The sequence below is a fragment of the Pituophis catenifer genome, unplaced genomic scaffold, assembly GCF_029215685.1.
Source record: "Pituophis catenifer annectens isolate HBS135680 unplaced genomic scaffold, rPitCat1.0.hap2 SCAF_6, whole genome shotgun sequence".
Lineage (NCBI taxonomy): Eukaryota > Metazoa > Chordata > Lepidosauria > Squamata > Colubridae > Pituophis > Pituophis catenifer.
The window spans coordinates 91117647-91133167 of NW_027256886.1; the positions used below are offsets into that span (position 1 = coordinate 91117647).

The 15521-nt window shown below is 43.3% G+C and overlaps 1 protein-coding gene across 3 annotated transcripts in view; it reads right to left on the reverse strand.

The window, feature by feature from the left end:
* The window catches only part of ADK (adenosine kinase), a 261824-nt gene that overhangs the window by 217894 nt on the left and 28409 nt on the right, over window positions 1-15521 (reverse strand). For 2 of the 3 annotated variants that reach the window (XM_070945415.1, XM_070945417.1), the window contains exon 2: window positions 15043-15117. The exons of the other annotated variant lie outside the window; for it this stretch is intronic. In XM_070945415.1, coding sequence (XP_070801516.1) covers window positions 15043-15117 — 75 coding nt within the window. The remainder of the gene's footprint in view (window positions 1-15042; window positions 15118-15521) is intronic. 3 annotated transcript variants of the gene reach the window in all.

Below are 15521 nucleotides of genomic sequence, written 5' to 3' on the forward strand. Positions count from 1 at the left end.
CTTCAGCAACAGAGTGGTCAATGCCTGGAATGTTCTACCCGACTCTGTGGTTTCTTCCTCAAACGCCCAAAACTTTAACCTTAGACTGCCTACTGTTGACTTCACCCCATTCCTAAAAAATCTGTAAGGGGCGTGCATAAGCGCACCAATGTGCCTACCCATCCCTGTTCTAATGTCCCAATTTATTCGCATCCATTTCATGGATTCATAATCATGTTTATACTTTTATCTGTAATCTTATATATGCTTGACAAAATAAAAAAAAAATAAAAATAAAAAAATAAAAAACATACACCGGTACCGTTATGTGGATGAATAGGAAATGGCCCTTGGCTGCCAAAAATTTCAGCAATCTAACATGAAGGTGGTCTTCCATCTGTGGAAAACTCTCCCAAGGGGCAGGAGTTACTCACCTCAACACACTCTATATTTAGAAAAAGGGCAAAAAAAAACCCCCAAACAAACCCAACCTTCCAAGATGTTAAGTGTTAAGCTGACTATAATCAGCCTCACATTATTGTTACTATCATCTTCATTTTTTTGCATTTATGTAACCAGCCACCTTGAATAATTCTATAAGCAGAAAGACAAGAGTGTTATTGTTACTATTATTATCCCAAGTAGATGCAAATAGCAATAGCAGGTTTTGGATTCTTCCGAGTTGCGTGACCTGCATCCAACGTATCAATTTTAGTTCGGATTTTGCTAGACTGAGGCTCAGACTCAAAACAGCTCTCGCTCAAGAAGCATCCGGAAGTGTTTGTGGTCAGTGGGCATCTCTTAGCCTTATTTCCCAGAACCGCTGCAGGGATAAAATTGGAGGATGGAATCTCAGGAGGAAAAGCAGAGTATACATCAACTGGATGAGTAAATCATATGAACAGACTTTTCTTATGGAATTAATATTTTTTGCCTTTGGCACTATATGTCACAACTAGGACTACAAGAGACTTTCCGACAATGGAAGAGCTCCAGAAAACACAAAGAAGCAAAGCACAGATGGTCCTTGAATTATGACCACAATCAGGGTCCGGATTTCCTTTGCTAAGCAAAGGAAGTGGTTGTTAAGTAAGTCACATCCAATTTTATGAACTTTTTTTTGCCACAGTTGTTAAACAAACCACTGCAGTTGTTAGGTGAATCATGAAGTCCTGGCTTTCTCCATTGACTTTGCTTGTCAGAAGCCAGCTGGGAATGGTGATCACATGACCCCAAGATGGTTATTTATTTATTTATTTATTTAGTTATTTATTTATTTATTTATTTATTTAGTTAGTTATTTATTTATTTATTTATTATATTTCTATACCGCCTTTCTCCCGTAGGACTCAAGGCGGTGTACAGTCAAGAAAAATATAGATACACAAACATCATAAAATTGCTAATTAAAATTATTATTATAACATAATTTGGCCCAATTAAATAGAACCTAAAATTAGATAACATTTTAAAAACATTCACATGTTCATATGTTTAGCCCCCTGCAACCATCATAAACACAACAGCGCCTGTGGGCAATCTCAGATGTTGTCCTTGCTCCATGAGGAACTATCGAAGGCCTGGTCTACTCAACAGCTCTTCATTCTACCGTAATCACCATCTCCGCTTTTCATGGACCTGAATTCAGTCTGGCATTTTTTCCCCCAGAAGTTCCCTGATTCAAATTATTGTGAAAGTTGTATTTTCTGCAACAATAACCAAGTAAGAAGAAAACAAGTAGAATTTCCTGGCTGCTTAGGTAGAACTTAATTTCTTTAATGTGAACATTTTTGTTTCGACTCATCCCAAAATGGTTTCAACTTGTTTAATTTCCCAAGATCAAGGAGTGAAATGGGCTATTAGTCACCGTAGCTCATCACCCAACTCCAGTCAGACCTTCTCGAATGACCGTAGGAGTCTTTTTCCTCATGTCTGAACCTCTAATTACAGGAGACTTTCTCATATTAAAGGGAGCCAGCTAAATAAACAGCCACTTCAGACAGAGGCCTCTTCAAATTAAAAGAGGCATTTAGGATGACAGACTCAGGAAAGATTTGTTGGGACTTTGAAGTATTCTTTGTCTCTGCTCAGTTTAGGAGTCTACACACACACACACACACACACACACAAAGTTGATTTGAATTCTTTTATTCCATCATCTTAATCACTTTGGACACAGAAATGCTTCTCTCCGAGATAAAAAATGTTGCTTTGATATCTCCTTGCCCACTTTACCTCACAAGATCGACAAATCATCACTGAGCCTCTCCTCCCCAGAGCTTCAACAAGCTTCAATCAGAATAAAGCTGGAAGGGATCTTGGGGGTCTTCTAATCCACCCCCCCCCTGCTCCAGCAAGAGACCCTATACCAGTGATGGCTAACCTTTTTGCCATCGCATGCCAGGAGGGGGGGGGAGCAGGGGAGGTTTGCACACGTGCGTGCCCACACCCATAATTCTACGTGCCCTGCCCTGCGCATGCACGTGCAACCCCCCTCCCCCCCCGCTCCTGGCATGCGATGGCCCATTTTTCTTTCTTACCTGGCTCCAGATCTTCTCTATGCATCTGGGGAGGGTGAAAACAGCCTTCCCCACACACACACCCCAGGCCCTCCAGAGGCAGGAAACAGCCTGTTTCCCTACTTCTGGTGGGCCCAGAAGGCCTGAAAATCAGCTGGCCGGCGCACGCATGCACGCCAGAGCTGAGCTGGCGTGCCCACTGATATGGCTACGTGTGCCACCTGTGGCACGCGTGCCATAGGTTCACCATCATGGCCCTATACCATTCCAAACAAATAGCTGTCCAATCTCTTCTTAAAAACCTCCAGTGATGAAGCGCCCACAATTTCTGAAGGCAAGCTGTTCCACTGGTTGATTGCTTTCATTGTTAGGAAGCTTCTCCTTAATTCCAGCTTCTTTCTCTCCTTGGTTAGTTTCCATCCATTGCTTTTTGTCTTGCCTTCTGGTCAGGGGTGAAATGCTCCCGGTTCGGATCGGATCGCCCGATCCAGTAATGATGGCTGCGGGTGGTTCGGAGAACCGATAGCAAAAATCCCTGCCCCCCCCCACCCTCCATGTCCAGCTGAGCCGCGCAATCATCAGAGGCTTTTTAAAAAAAATTTAAAAGCATTTTTTCTACAACCTTTTCGGCCGAAAAAATGCTTTTAAAAGTAAAAAAAAAAAAAGCCTCTGATGATCACACGGCTCAGCTGGGATCATCAGAGGCTTTTAAAAGCATTTTTTTTACAATCTCTTCAGTCAAAAAGGTTGTAGAAAAAATGGTTTTAAAAGTTAAAAAAAAAAAAGTTGGCCACGCCCACTCAGTCACATTACCACCCACCCACCCAGCCGCACCCACAGAACTGGTAGTAACAAATTTTACATTTCACCACTGCTTCTGGTGCTTTGGAAAAAAGTTGGGCCCCTCTTCTTTGTGGCCTCCCTAGTCCAATTCTCAGTTTCCTATTTTCACTTCTGTCCTGCCATTCATTTAGGTTCTATTAGGGAAGAAGAGCAGCTAACAGAAAGCTGCGTATCTTCCTGCTGAAGTGAAGCTGTTTACAGAGCGAAGATACAAAACAGCCCTAAAAATGCAATATAGTAATTGTATTATATTCGAGGCGAACTTCAAGATGAAATACATCCTGAACTGAAACAGACCAATTAAGGTCGTATGACATTTTATAATCAAACATTAATCAACTGTCAATGCCAGAAAGTAATTGGTAGTTCCTATCAGCTTAACCTGCTACAATTCTACGGAGCAACCCAGACAGGAGATGTACATACAGATGCATGTACATTTGCTCAAAGCCACGACAATGTACCTTTCCCGCTATACTTTTATCTTGCATAATCATTATTTGCAGTTTGTTGCAAAAGAGTTGGGGTGCCATCGGCCTCCTCTGGAACTTAGCATGTGGCCCCCAGTTCTTGCTTGAAGAGAAGGGCCTTGGTGATGGTTGGCCAATTGAAGCAGCTGAGTTGAAGTCCTCCCACATGAGGTCCATGACCTGCTATACTTCTGCTGCTGAGAAAGGTGAGCCAAACTGGAATGGAGGTAGCACAGAGGCTTCAAGAGGGTGGAACCTGATCAGATGAGCCACAAGCTGATTTAGGAGATTTAGGCCATGCCAAGTTGGTTGCTCTGTCTTGGGGTGGAGAAAGGCAACAGTGGAGAGTCAACCATTCACTCATGATAACCAACCAATCTCTATTAAGGAACTCTATTTTCGTTTGAGTCAAGAGTAGCTGAGGAATGTCCTACAATTGGGTGCAAGGCTGAGGTAACCAAGGCGCAAGGAAGGAAATCATTCGGTGGCCTTGAAACTCAATTCACTGGAAAGACCCAGCTAAGGTACATCCGGCCAGCTCTTATCTGCTGCTTCTCAGTTGTTTAAATGAGGTAAACAACTCTATTCTCCACAAATAAATGTAAAGTAGTAAGGGCTATGCTTACTTGCAGGTGTAATTGGAGACTGGCCTTACAACAAACCTGTACGTCATGCTTTGAAGTTGGTAGATAAGAATCGCTTCCAAGCAACCAGAGTACACTTTTTGTTCTTTGGTCTTGGAAGCCTCAAAAGTTATAAGCATAAGTCATCAGAATAACACAATGGAGTAACAGAATAATAGAGTTGGAAGGAACCTTGGAGTTCAACTACCCTGCTCAAGCAGGAGACCCTAAGTATTTGTAAGGTCAGTGTAAAGCACTCTTAACAGCCAAGATGGAGATTTCCCTCAGTGCATATGATTACGGCTGAAAACTCAAACTCTAGAGAACTACGTACTACAATTGTTTTTCTGTGTTAAAGAAAAAATACCCGGGTTGCTCATTCGTTACAACAAACGAGTAAGATTTTGAACAATCTAATGTCTAGATGAGCGATCTTATCTGTGCTACAATGAAAGAGAGAATGGAGATGAACTGAACAATTAACAAATTAACAGAGTCGGAAGGGATCTTATAGGTCATCTAGTCCAACCACCCGCTCAAGCAGGAGACTCTACACCATTTCTGACAAATGGCAGTCCAATCTCTTCTTAAAAAGTCTCAGGTGATGAAGCTCCCACAACTTCTGAAGGCAACTTCTGTTCCATTGGTTGATTGTTCTCATTGTCAGAAAGCTCCTCTTCATTTCTAGGTTGAATCTCTCCTTGGTCAGTTTCCATCCATTATTCCTTGTCTGGCCTTCAGGTGCTTTGGAAAATAGCTTGACCCCCTCCTCTCTGTGGCAGCCCCTCAAATATTGGAAGACTGCTATCCTGTCTCCCCTGGTCCTTCTCTTCACTAGACTAGCCATGCCCAGTTCATGCAACCGTTCATCGTATGTTTTAGCCTCCAGTCCCTTCATCATCCTGGTTGCTCTCCTCTGCACTTTTTCTAGAGTCTCAACATCTTTTTAATAGTATGGTGATCAAAACTGGATGCAGTATTCCAGTTGTAGTCTTACTAGGGCTTTATAGAGTGATATTAGTACCTCACTTGATCTTGATTGTATCTCTCTGTTAATGCAACTTAGGATAGCACTGGCTTTTTTGGTTGCCGCTGCACACGGTTGGCTCATATTGAGCTGGTTGTCCATATTGAGCTGGTTGTCCATTAAGACTCCAAGATCTCTCTCACAGTCACTTCTATTCAATTTATTAAATTAATGACGTCTAAGCTATAACATGGGACTGAAATGCCCCAAGGCAGGGGTCCCCAACTCCCAGGCTAGGGACCAGTATTGGTCCACAACCCGTTGGAAACAGTGCCGCAAATGTGGCAGACAAGTGCACAAAACTTCATTTGCACATATGTGGGAGTTAGGTTGTGTGCTGCCTTTATGTCAACCCGGGAAGGTTGGGGACCACTGCCTTAAGGGATGGAAGAAACAAAGTAAAATGAACTGCAAGTTCTAAGTTCTTTTCCTTGAGATAAAAAAAGCTTCAAAAGCAGGAACAAGTTGGAAAACTGGCTAAGAACAGCAGGAGAAGCCCATGGAGCCATTGTTACTCAGAAAATTCAACTTTGCAGTGAGCCATCCCTGAAGGCCCCGATTCACAACTACAGAGAGACGCAAATGCTTGATTCCGCAAGAGAGAAGCCGAACAGAGGGAACCTTCTGGATTAAACACACAAAATTGTGTGGCAAAAATCTTGCTATAAAGGTTAAAATTAGAACCAAGCATTTCTTTCAGTTGGCAAATTTTCATAGTTCCACTCCGCGCAAACAAATAAAACAACTGGACTTGGCATTTGCAATGAAATTTGCTTCACATGGGATTAACATTGCAGGAAATATAACAAAAATGTAAGTGGTTTCTACATCTTAAAAGCACAATGAAGAGTTTCACTATTTAAACACATATTGTATAGCAGGGGTCTCCAACCTTGGCAACTTTAAGACTTGTGGACTTCAACTCCCAGAATTCATCAGACAGCAAAGCTGGCTGAGGAATTCTGGGAGTTGAAGTCCACAAGTCTTAAAGTTGCCAAGGTTGGAGACCCCTGCTGTATAGCAATTCATCACACAGCCAGTGAGTAAATGGGCCTCAGCTGACTTACAGAATTGGGCTAATAAGAAATAAAATATTCTTCAGGCTCTTAAAATCCCCGTGTTGATGAATCACGGAAACCTTGCTTTAATTCAGCAAGACTCTACACATCAACACTTTTCAAGGTAAAATACGTCATGCACATCAACATATGGCATCTGAACCCTCTTTAAAAAATTCAAAATTTTTAACCTCCTAAGATTTAATAACATTAACGCTAAAGACGGGGCTGCCTCTGCCAACTAGAAGAAGCAATAAACACCCAGCTGGCATGAAACAAGAGAACAGCTGATAGCCCCAAATTCAAATCACGTTATTGCGGTCATTAAACAGCAGAAAGAAAAAACAGGAGAAAATACTTTCTGACTATCCAAAACATTCAATAATAAATAAGGAGGAGCAGTACATAAAAAAGGTTCTTATTAGTTAAAACTAACTTAAAATCTAGAATTGTGTGGCTCCTGACAAATCTGAGGAAGGGAGACGATACAATAGCTGACATAAAAAAAACCCACAAATGACCAGTGGGGTAATGTTGAGACAGGGCCATTCCTGGCTCAAACCAGTTCAATTACTCTTAATTATTCTTTGTCTAATTTTCTACGCCACTGCACAGGACCTGGAAATCTTATGTTATTTCAGGATTAATATCAGAAAGTAAGAATTGCTTGTACTGCTGGTCATTATATCCTGCTTTACCAGCCAGGAGTGGGGCATTTCAAGATGCTGTGTAAAACTGGCAGTACAAAAGAACCATTTCAATGGTTACCACTCGTCCTGAGACACAAGGGCATCCTTGTGGAGGTTATGGAATCTTTTTGTTGTTGTTGTTGTTAGTTGCAAAGTTGTGTCTGACCCATTGCAACCCCATGGACAACGTTCCTCCATGCCTTCCTGTCCTCTACCATCTTCTGGAGTCCATTTAAGCTCACGCCTACTGCTTCAGTGACTCCATCCAGCCACCTCGTTCTCTGTCGTCCCCTTCTTCATTCATTCATTCATTCATTCATTCATTCATTCATTCATTCATTCATTCATTCATTTATTATATTTCTATACTGCCTTTCTCCCGTAGGACTCAAGGCGGTGTACAGTCAAGAAAAATATAGACACACAAACATCATAAAATTGCTAATTAAAATTATTACTTAGTTTGGTCAATTAAATAAAACCCAGAATTAGATAACATTTAAAAAATCATTCACATGTTCGGTTGTTTAGCCCCTCCTGTTGGAACATCAGGGTCTTGAGGGCACGGCGGAAAGCACGGAGATCAGGGATATTACGTATCTCCGGGGGCAGTTCATTCCAAAGGGTTGGAGCCCCCACAGAGAAGGCCCTCCCCCTGGGAGTCGCCAGTCGACATAATTTGACTGACGGTACCCTGAGTAGTCCCTCCCTGTGAGAACGAACTGGTCGGTGGGAGGCTATTGGTGGCAAAAGACGGTCTCGTAGGTACCCAGGTCCTAAGCCATGGAGCGCTTTAAAGGTGATAACTAACACCTTGAATCGCACCCGGAAGACCACCGGGAGCCAGTGCAGCTCGCGTAGGAGAGGTGTTACATGGGCGTAACGAGCTGCGCCCATAATCACCCGCGCGGCTACGTTCTGGACCAGTTGGAGCCTCCAGGTGCTTTTCAAGGGGAGCCCCATGTAGAGAGCATTACAGTAGTCTTCTTTTGCTCTAAGTCTTTCCCAGCATTAGGCTCTTCTCCAGTGAATCCTTCCTTCTCATTAGGTGGACAAAGTATTTGAGTTTCATCTTCAGGATCTGGCCTGGACTGACCGGTTTGATCGCCTTGCAATCCAAGGGACTCGCAGGAGTCTTCTCCGGCACCAGAGTTCAAAGGCCTCCATTCTTTGGCGCTCAGCCTTTCTTATGGTCCAACTCTCACAGCCAGACATTGCAACTGGGAAAACCATCGCCTTGACTATACGCACTTTTATTGGCAGGGCGATGTCTCTGCTTTTTAGTATGCTGTCTAGATTTGCCATAGCTTTCCTTCCCAGGAGCAAGTGTCTTTTAATTTCTTGGCTGCAGTCCCCATCTGCGGTGATCTTGGAGCCCAGGTAAATAAAATCTTTTTTTTTTTTTGGTATCTTCCAGCAATTAGAGCTGAAGGCAGTTGATAGCCCCATCCCAACCCAACAGAAGGATGAAGAGGGATGCAACAGTGAAAGCTTCCCCAATGTTTGGCAGAAGACAATAAAGAAACACAAATCCAAGGCTGGATTGTACCACAGGGGAGACCAAGCCACAATTGGCCTCATCATCAAGCCAATAACTGCAGGGTGGAAACAGCTGGCATCACATTTACCCAACTGTCTGTCCAGAAAGTCTCTAATTCAGTATTATTGAGGCAAACAGAGACCTTTTCTAAGTATCTCAGGAGGGAGCCTAGGATCGCTTGGCTTGGCTGTTAAGCCTCACCTGGCTTGCAAATTCAAGAAGCGCAAGGTTTTATGGAAAGAGTGTTTTCATGCTGGCCAAGAGTAAAAACATTCATTGTGAAAACCGTCAAAGAGTTAATTTGCAGGCAGACTTAGAGGCGAATCAATGAATCCATGAAAACAGGTCTGGGACGTTTCCTTCCCACAGCTTCACATCTGGACCTGGCTTGTCTCTTCTCACAACCACCGATTCTCTCTCCCCCACTGACTTCCCACAGTCTCTCCCATGCTGGCAAAGAACCGGATTCCTCCTCTGACTAAAATCTCTCAAAATACCCTCTAGGTTTTACATTATGGGTAGGAAGTGGACAGTGAAAGCAGGGGTTCTCCGTCTTCTAGGGAAATGTTGACAGAGAGGCCCGTCATCTCCTCTGCAATGGTTTTTTCCTAACCACAAAATGTATTTAAAGCATCAAAAATTCTACACTGAACAGAGACGACAAAAGTCTTGAAGTTTCATTTCTGCTAGTAAAAAAGCCTCACCCTAAACTGTCAAGAAGTGAATGGAGAACTCCTTAAGCAGCCTGTTGATTTACTTTTTGCAAGAAACACATCAAGGTTTAAGGATGGACCACTTTTGGAAACCAAAAATGAACTCCCCTCCCCCAATTCAAGGTTCCCAAATGTTTAAGGGAGAAATGAGGACCCTTAAACTGCAGATGTTGCTGAAGTGCAAATCTCAATTTTGGTATCTGAAGCTGTCCGTTCATAGAACACAAGGGAGGCTGCAAGGGAGACTTCGGAGATCTTCTAGTCCAGGGGTGTCAAATTCGATGTCAGGTTTCGAGGTCGTCTCAAATAAATTGCATTTCAAACAAAGTCTTTGAAGAAAAATTCCCATTTATTAAGCACGACATTCTACCTCCGACTCATCGCAGCCAACACTGACTTCCAGACCCCAAACCCTCCCTTTCCGTTCCCCACTCCCCTGCACTCATTGGCCATCTTCCAAGTCACTCTACCCCTAATCTACTGCTCCAGCTCAAAGGAATTTCCCCCCTCCCATCCCATCTCCTAGGGGATATTATCTCCAGGGAAAATAAGTAGGTGAAAAGTCAAACGTCCCTTTCCAGACGCCTCCGCTTCTCCTTCTTATGTCAGCACTAGAGTAAATGCAGCTTGAAGTGCTGACATCCGATTTCATTTGAGGGCCGCATCAGGGTTGTGTTTGACCTTGGGGGGCCAGGATGGGTGTGGCCAGTTACTCGTGTTGGGATTGCCTTTGGTGGCCCAAACGCCCTGCCAATGAAAACGGGCTCCATTTTCAGTTGCAACGGCCTGCTGAAACCTCCAGCGAAAATGGAGCTTGGGAGGGCCGCCTGCAGCTGAGGCACCACGGGCTGGTCCTTTGCTATTTCCAGGGCGTTCCCGTGGGCCAGATCTAAGCACCCCATGGGCTGGATCCGGCCCCCGGGCCTTGAGTTTGACACCCCTGTTCTAGTCCAACCTTCTGCTCAAGTCAGACCTTATACCATCCTAGTCAAATGGTTGAAGAAGCTTCTTGGATGAGAAGCGAAACATTTTCAGAGAAAAAATCAAGATGGTCCAGCTCAGTGGTGGAATTCAATTTTTGTTACTACCGGTTCCGTGTGCGTGACTTAGTGGGCGTGGCAGGGGAAGGATACTGCAAAATCCCCTTTCCCTCCCCACTCCTGGGGGAAGGATATTGCAAAATCTCCATTTCTACCCCACTCTGGGCCCAGCCAGAGGTGCTATTTGCCGGTTCTCCAAACTATTCAAAATTTCCTCTACTGGTTCTCCAGAATCTGTCAGAACCTACTGAATTTCACCCCTGGTCCCGCTGCCTTTTGGAAAAAGGACCTCTGGGACTCCCAACGACAAAACACCAAACCAGATGGAAGGGGCCAATTTCATTTTGTAAAAGGAAATTATCTTCTTCCATTCCAGACAGGTTCTGAACACAGAAAAGCCTTCTTAAAAAAAAGCCCCTTAATCAAGGGATGAGATTTTAGACAGATCTAGGTCAACTATTTCATGACACTATTTCTTTAAAGATGCAACCTGATGAGCATATGAAAACCTACGACAAATTATATCACCGTCCTTAATTATCATTTTACCGAAGTCCTCTGAAATCCAGAGATATTGAAAAAGAAGCAATAACTGGGATAGCAACAATGGAAATTGTAAATATTTGTCTGTCCTGTTTAATTTGAAAATTCACATATGTTAGGAGTGGCCAAAATACTGAGCATGGAAAATAACAGTCACATAAAATTCTAACATGTCAGGAAATGTTGAAAAAGGAAACAATGAGAGTGTTTTCCATTCTATTTCTTTTTTTTTGCAATTGAATATTTATGATATTGGAACTAAAATAAAACCAAAGGTGGGGGTTTTTTTGTTTTTTGTTTTACTAAATAGAGAACAAATCATGAAAGAAATACATTTTCTACGTGGCAAAAACATTGATAAAGCACCTTCAGGGGAAAAAAAAGCAAAAGATTTAGGGCTAGATTATACACTTCAAAAAATTAAGTCAGGAAGATCTTTTGTCTGTTAAGGAGTGCCCAGAGAAATTCACAAAGAGTATTTTACCTGTGAGAGTTGTCTTGTCCTCCCTCTACTTGTTAATGGTTAGAGGTTAATCAAGAAGACAAACCATGACATGTATATTATGATGTCATTGTGCAAAAGACAAGGAAGGTGCCAACTGTGTCATTATGTAATATGACTGACATTATATGGACTACTGTAATGCTCTCTACATGGGGCTCCCCTTGAAAAGCACCCGGAGGCTCCAACTGCTCCAGAATGTAGCCGCGCGGGTGATTATGGGCGCAGCTCGTTGCGCCCATGTAACACCTCTCCTACGCGAGCTACACTGGCTCCCGGTGGTCTTCCAGGTGCGATTCAAGGTGTTAGTCATCACCTTTAAAGCGCTCCATGGCTTAGGACCTGGGTACCTACGAGACCGTCTTTTGCCACCAATAGCCTCCCACAGACCAGTTCGTTCTCACAGGGAGGGACTACTCACGGTACCGTCAAATTATACCAACTGGCGACTCCCAGGGGGAGGGCCTTCTCTGTGGGGGCTCCAACCTTTGGAATGAACTGCCCCCGGAGATACGGAATATCCCTGATCTCTGTGCTTTCCGCCGTGCCCTCAAGACCCTGATGTTCCAACAGGAGGGGCTAAACAACCGAACATGTGAATTATTTTTTAAATGTTATCTAATTCTGGGTTTTATTTAGTTGACCAAACTAAGTAATAATTTTAATTAGCAATTTTATGATATTTGTGTATCTATATTTTTTCTTGACTGTACACCGCCTTGAGTCCTACGGGAGAAAGGCGGTATAGAAATATAATAAATGAATGAATGAATGAATGAATGAATGAATGAATGAATGAATGAATGAATGAATAAATAAATAAATAAATAAATAAATAAATAAATAAATAAATAAATAAATAAATAATATCATGACTAGGTCTAATGCAGGGGTCTCCCAACTGGGCATCTTTAAAAGTTGTGGATTTCAACTCCCAGAATTCCCCAGTCAGTATGGTTACCAAGTTTGGAGAGCCTTGGTCTAGTGCAATGATGGTTAACCTTTTTGGTGCTGAGTGCCCAAAGCGTGCACGTATGTGTGTGAATGCACATGCCCAACCCCCCAAAATGCAATGTGAGCACGCATCCCCGTGCATGCGTCCCACCCCTTCGCATGCACGTGCATCCCCATGCATCACTCCCCGCAAATGTGCCCCACCCATTTTGGCTTCCAGGGGGGTCCTCGTGCGGCGCCCCTGTGCCCCATTTTGGGCCTGGAAAGCCTCCTGCATCAACCTGCAGCCCCCGCGCATGCACCCCGCCCCTCGCACATGCGCAGCAGAGACCCGAAGACCAGCTGCCCAGCGGGAGGCAGGTGCGTATGTATGGTGGAACTGGGCCGGGGCAACGGCCCGCGTGCCTGCAGAGAGGGCTCTGCGTGCACCTGTGGCATGCATGCCATAGGTTTGCCATCACAGGTCTAGTGGTTAAGGCACCAGGCTAGAAACCAGGAGATGGCGAGTTCTAGTCCTATGTTAGGCCTGGAAGCCAAGCCAACTGGATGATTTTGGGCCGGTCACAAGGAGAATTCAGTCCCTAGTCCCGCTTTAGGCATAAAAGCCGGCTTGGTGACTTTGGACCAGTCTCTCTCTCTCAGCCGAATCCACCTCAAAGTAATTGTTGTGGAGAAAAGAGGAGGAGGAAGGAGTCTTAGGTAGGTTCGTCACCTTGAATTATTTATAAAAATAATTTAAAAATATATAAAGTGGGATTAAAAAATATATAAAATGAAAAAAATGAAATATGCTTTATTTGCATGATGACATCATTGTGCTTTTTCTCAGATGCCTACGCCCAAGCTTTTCCACTTTGCTGACTAAAGACCTCATAGGGATTTTAAGACAAGATCCACATTCATTTCTCACCTGAGGCTAAGCCAATGTAGTTTGTGCATCTGTGCTTCAACATGTTGTGCAACATCAAGTCATTTTGATTTGAAGCTATAGCTCAGAACGTAAACATATTTTGCGCTTCCCACAATTGTGGTTTAGTCAATAAATTGTGATTCCACAAAAGACTGGCTATTGAAATATATGAATCCCATCATACAACCACTACCCCACTCTGCAACAACTGATTTTTGGATGTTCTAAACTAGGAATATTCCAGAGTTCCAACTTTTGGGATAAACTTTTGTCCAAATCAGGCCTTTTCAGTCCAAATCAGTCCAAATCAGATACTTTTAACCTACTGAAAAAGAATAAGGCAATGAGACTGATGAAAAATAGCAGATATTCAAAACTAGTTTAAGTGGGATCGCAATGCTGATATATAAAGCCTACTCCATTTGTGCCATCTTCACATCTCAACAGAGTCTTTTTTAATACAAGACACCATTTTATTCTGGTTAAGAAGTATAAAACAGGAGCAGCCCAGAGTTTGTTTTTGTTTTTGTTTTTGTTTTTATTGAATTTGTATACCGCCCTACTCCCGAAGGACTCAGGGCGGTGAACAGCCATAAAAATAAAACATATAAATACAAAATTTAAAATAGAGATAAAACAAATTAAATAAATTTGGCTGAACCATATTTAAAACCCCAATAATTTAAAACCGAATTTAAAATTCCCATTTAAAAACGGAGAAGTTTAAGTCAGGCCGGCTTGCTGGAATAGAAACGTCTTAAGCGTGCGACGGAAGGTGCGCAGATCCGGAATCCTCCGTATCTCGGGGGGGAGCTCGTTCCAGATAGTAGGTGCCCCCACAGAGAAGGCTCTCCCCCTGGGGGCCGCCAGTCGACATTGTTTGGCCGACGGCACCCGGAGGAGCCCCTCTCTATGGGAGCGTACTGGTCGGTGGGAGGCTATTGGTGGTAGCAGGCGGTCCCGTAGAGTTACTAACTTCTGGGTTCTTTTTAGAGTTTTTGAGCAGAGGAACTTGAGTTGAGGTTTGAGAAGTAAAACAGAACTTGAGAAGTAAAATAGATGCAGATGGCTACGAAACTGCAGGAGGTCCTTGACTTATATCCATTCGTATAAGTGACCAATCAAAGCTGCAATGGCACTGAAAACAAGGGACTCAAAACCAGCCCTTGCACTTGAAGACTATAGCACTATCCCCACAGACCCATGGTCAAAATTCGGGTGCTTGGCAAACCAGTATGTATTTATGATGGTTGCGGCATCCTTGAGTCATGTGATGGTGTACACCCCACTGCATTATAATTTTGGTTGCCTTCAGCGAGAGAACATTTCTGGCATATTGCACAGAAATAGAAATCTAAGTCAAATTGTACATGTTAATACATTACTGGGGTGCACTAAAGAAAGCCAGATCTACCCCAAAAGAAGGGAGCAGAATGTTTAAGTCAGAGGGTCTTCAAACTTGGCAGCTTTAAGACTTGTGGACTTCAGCTATGCTGGCTGGAGAATTCTAAGAGTTGAAGTCCACAAGTCTTAAAGCTGTCAAGTTTGAAGACCTCTGGTTTAAGTATTACCCCAAGTGCTCTCCTTAACTAGCCAAAGTGTTTTAGATGTGGAAACTGTTTCAAGACTTACTTGTCAAGGAAATCTTTGTCCACCACAGCACAGATGTCAAGGAGAGGGTTTCCCATTCCAAAGAGGACATTTTCACTGCAAGATAAAGTTCTTCAAGTTACTTCATTTTGCAAACTGCAGGGTAACTTATAAATCCTCAACTTACAACAGTTCATTTAGTGACGGTTCGAATTTACAGTGGCACTGAAAAAAGTGACTTAGAGCAACAGCACTTAAGACTTATATACCGCTTCACAGTGCTTTGCAGCCCCCTCTAAGCGGTTTACAGAGTCAGCCTCTTGCCCACAACTACCTGGGTCCTCATTTGACTGACCTCCGAAGGATGGAAGGTTAAGTCAACCTTGAGCCTGGTGAGACTCGAACTGCTGCCAGTTGGCAGAGTCAGACTGCAATACTGCGTTCTAACCACTGCGCTACTACGGCTCTTAGGATCGTCTTTCACACTTAACAACCATTGCGACACCTTCCTGGTCACGTGA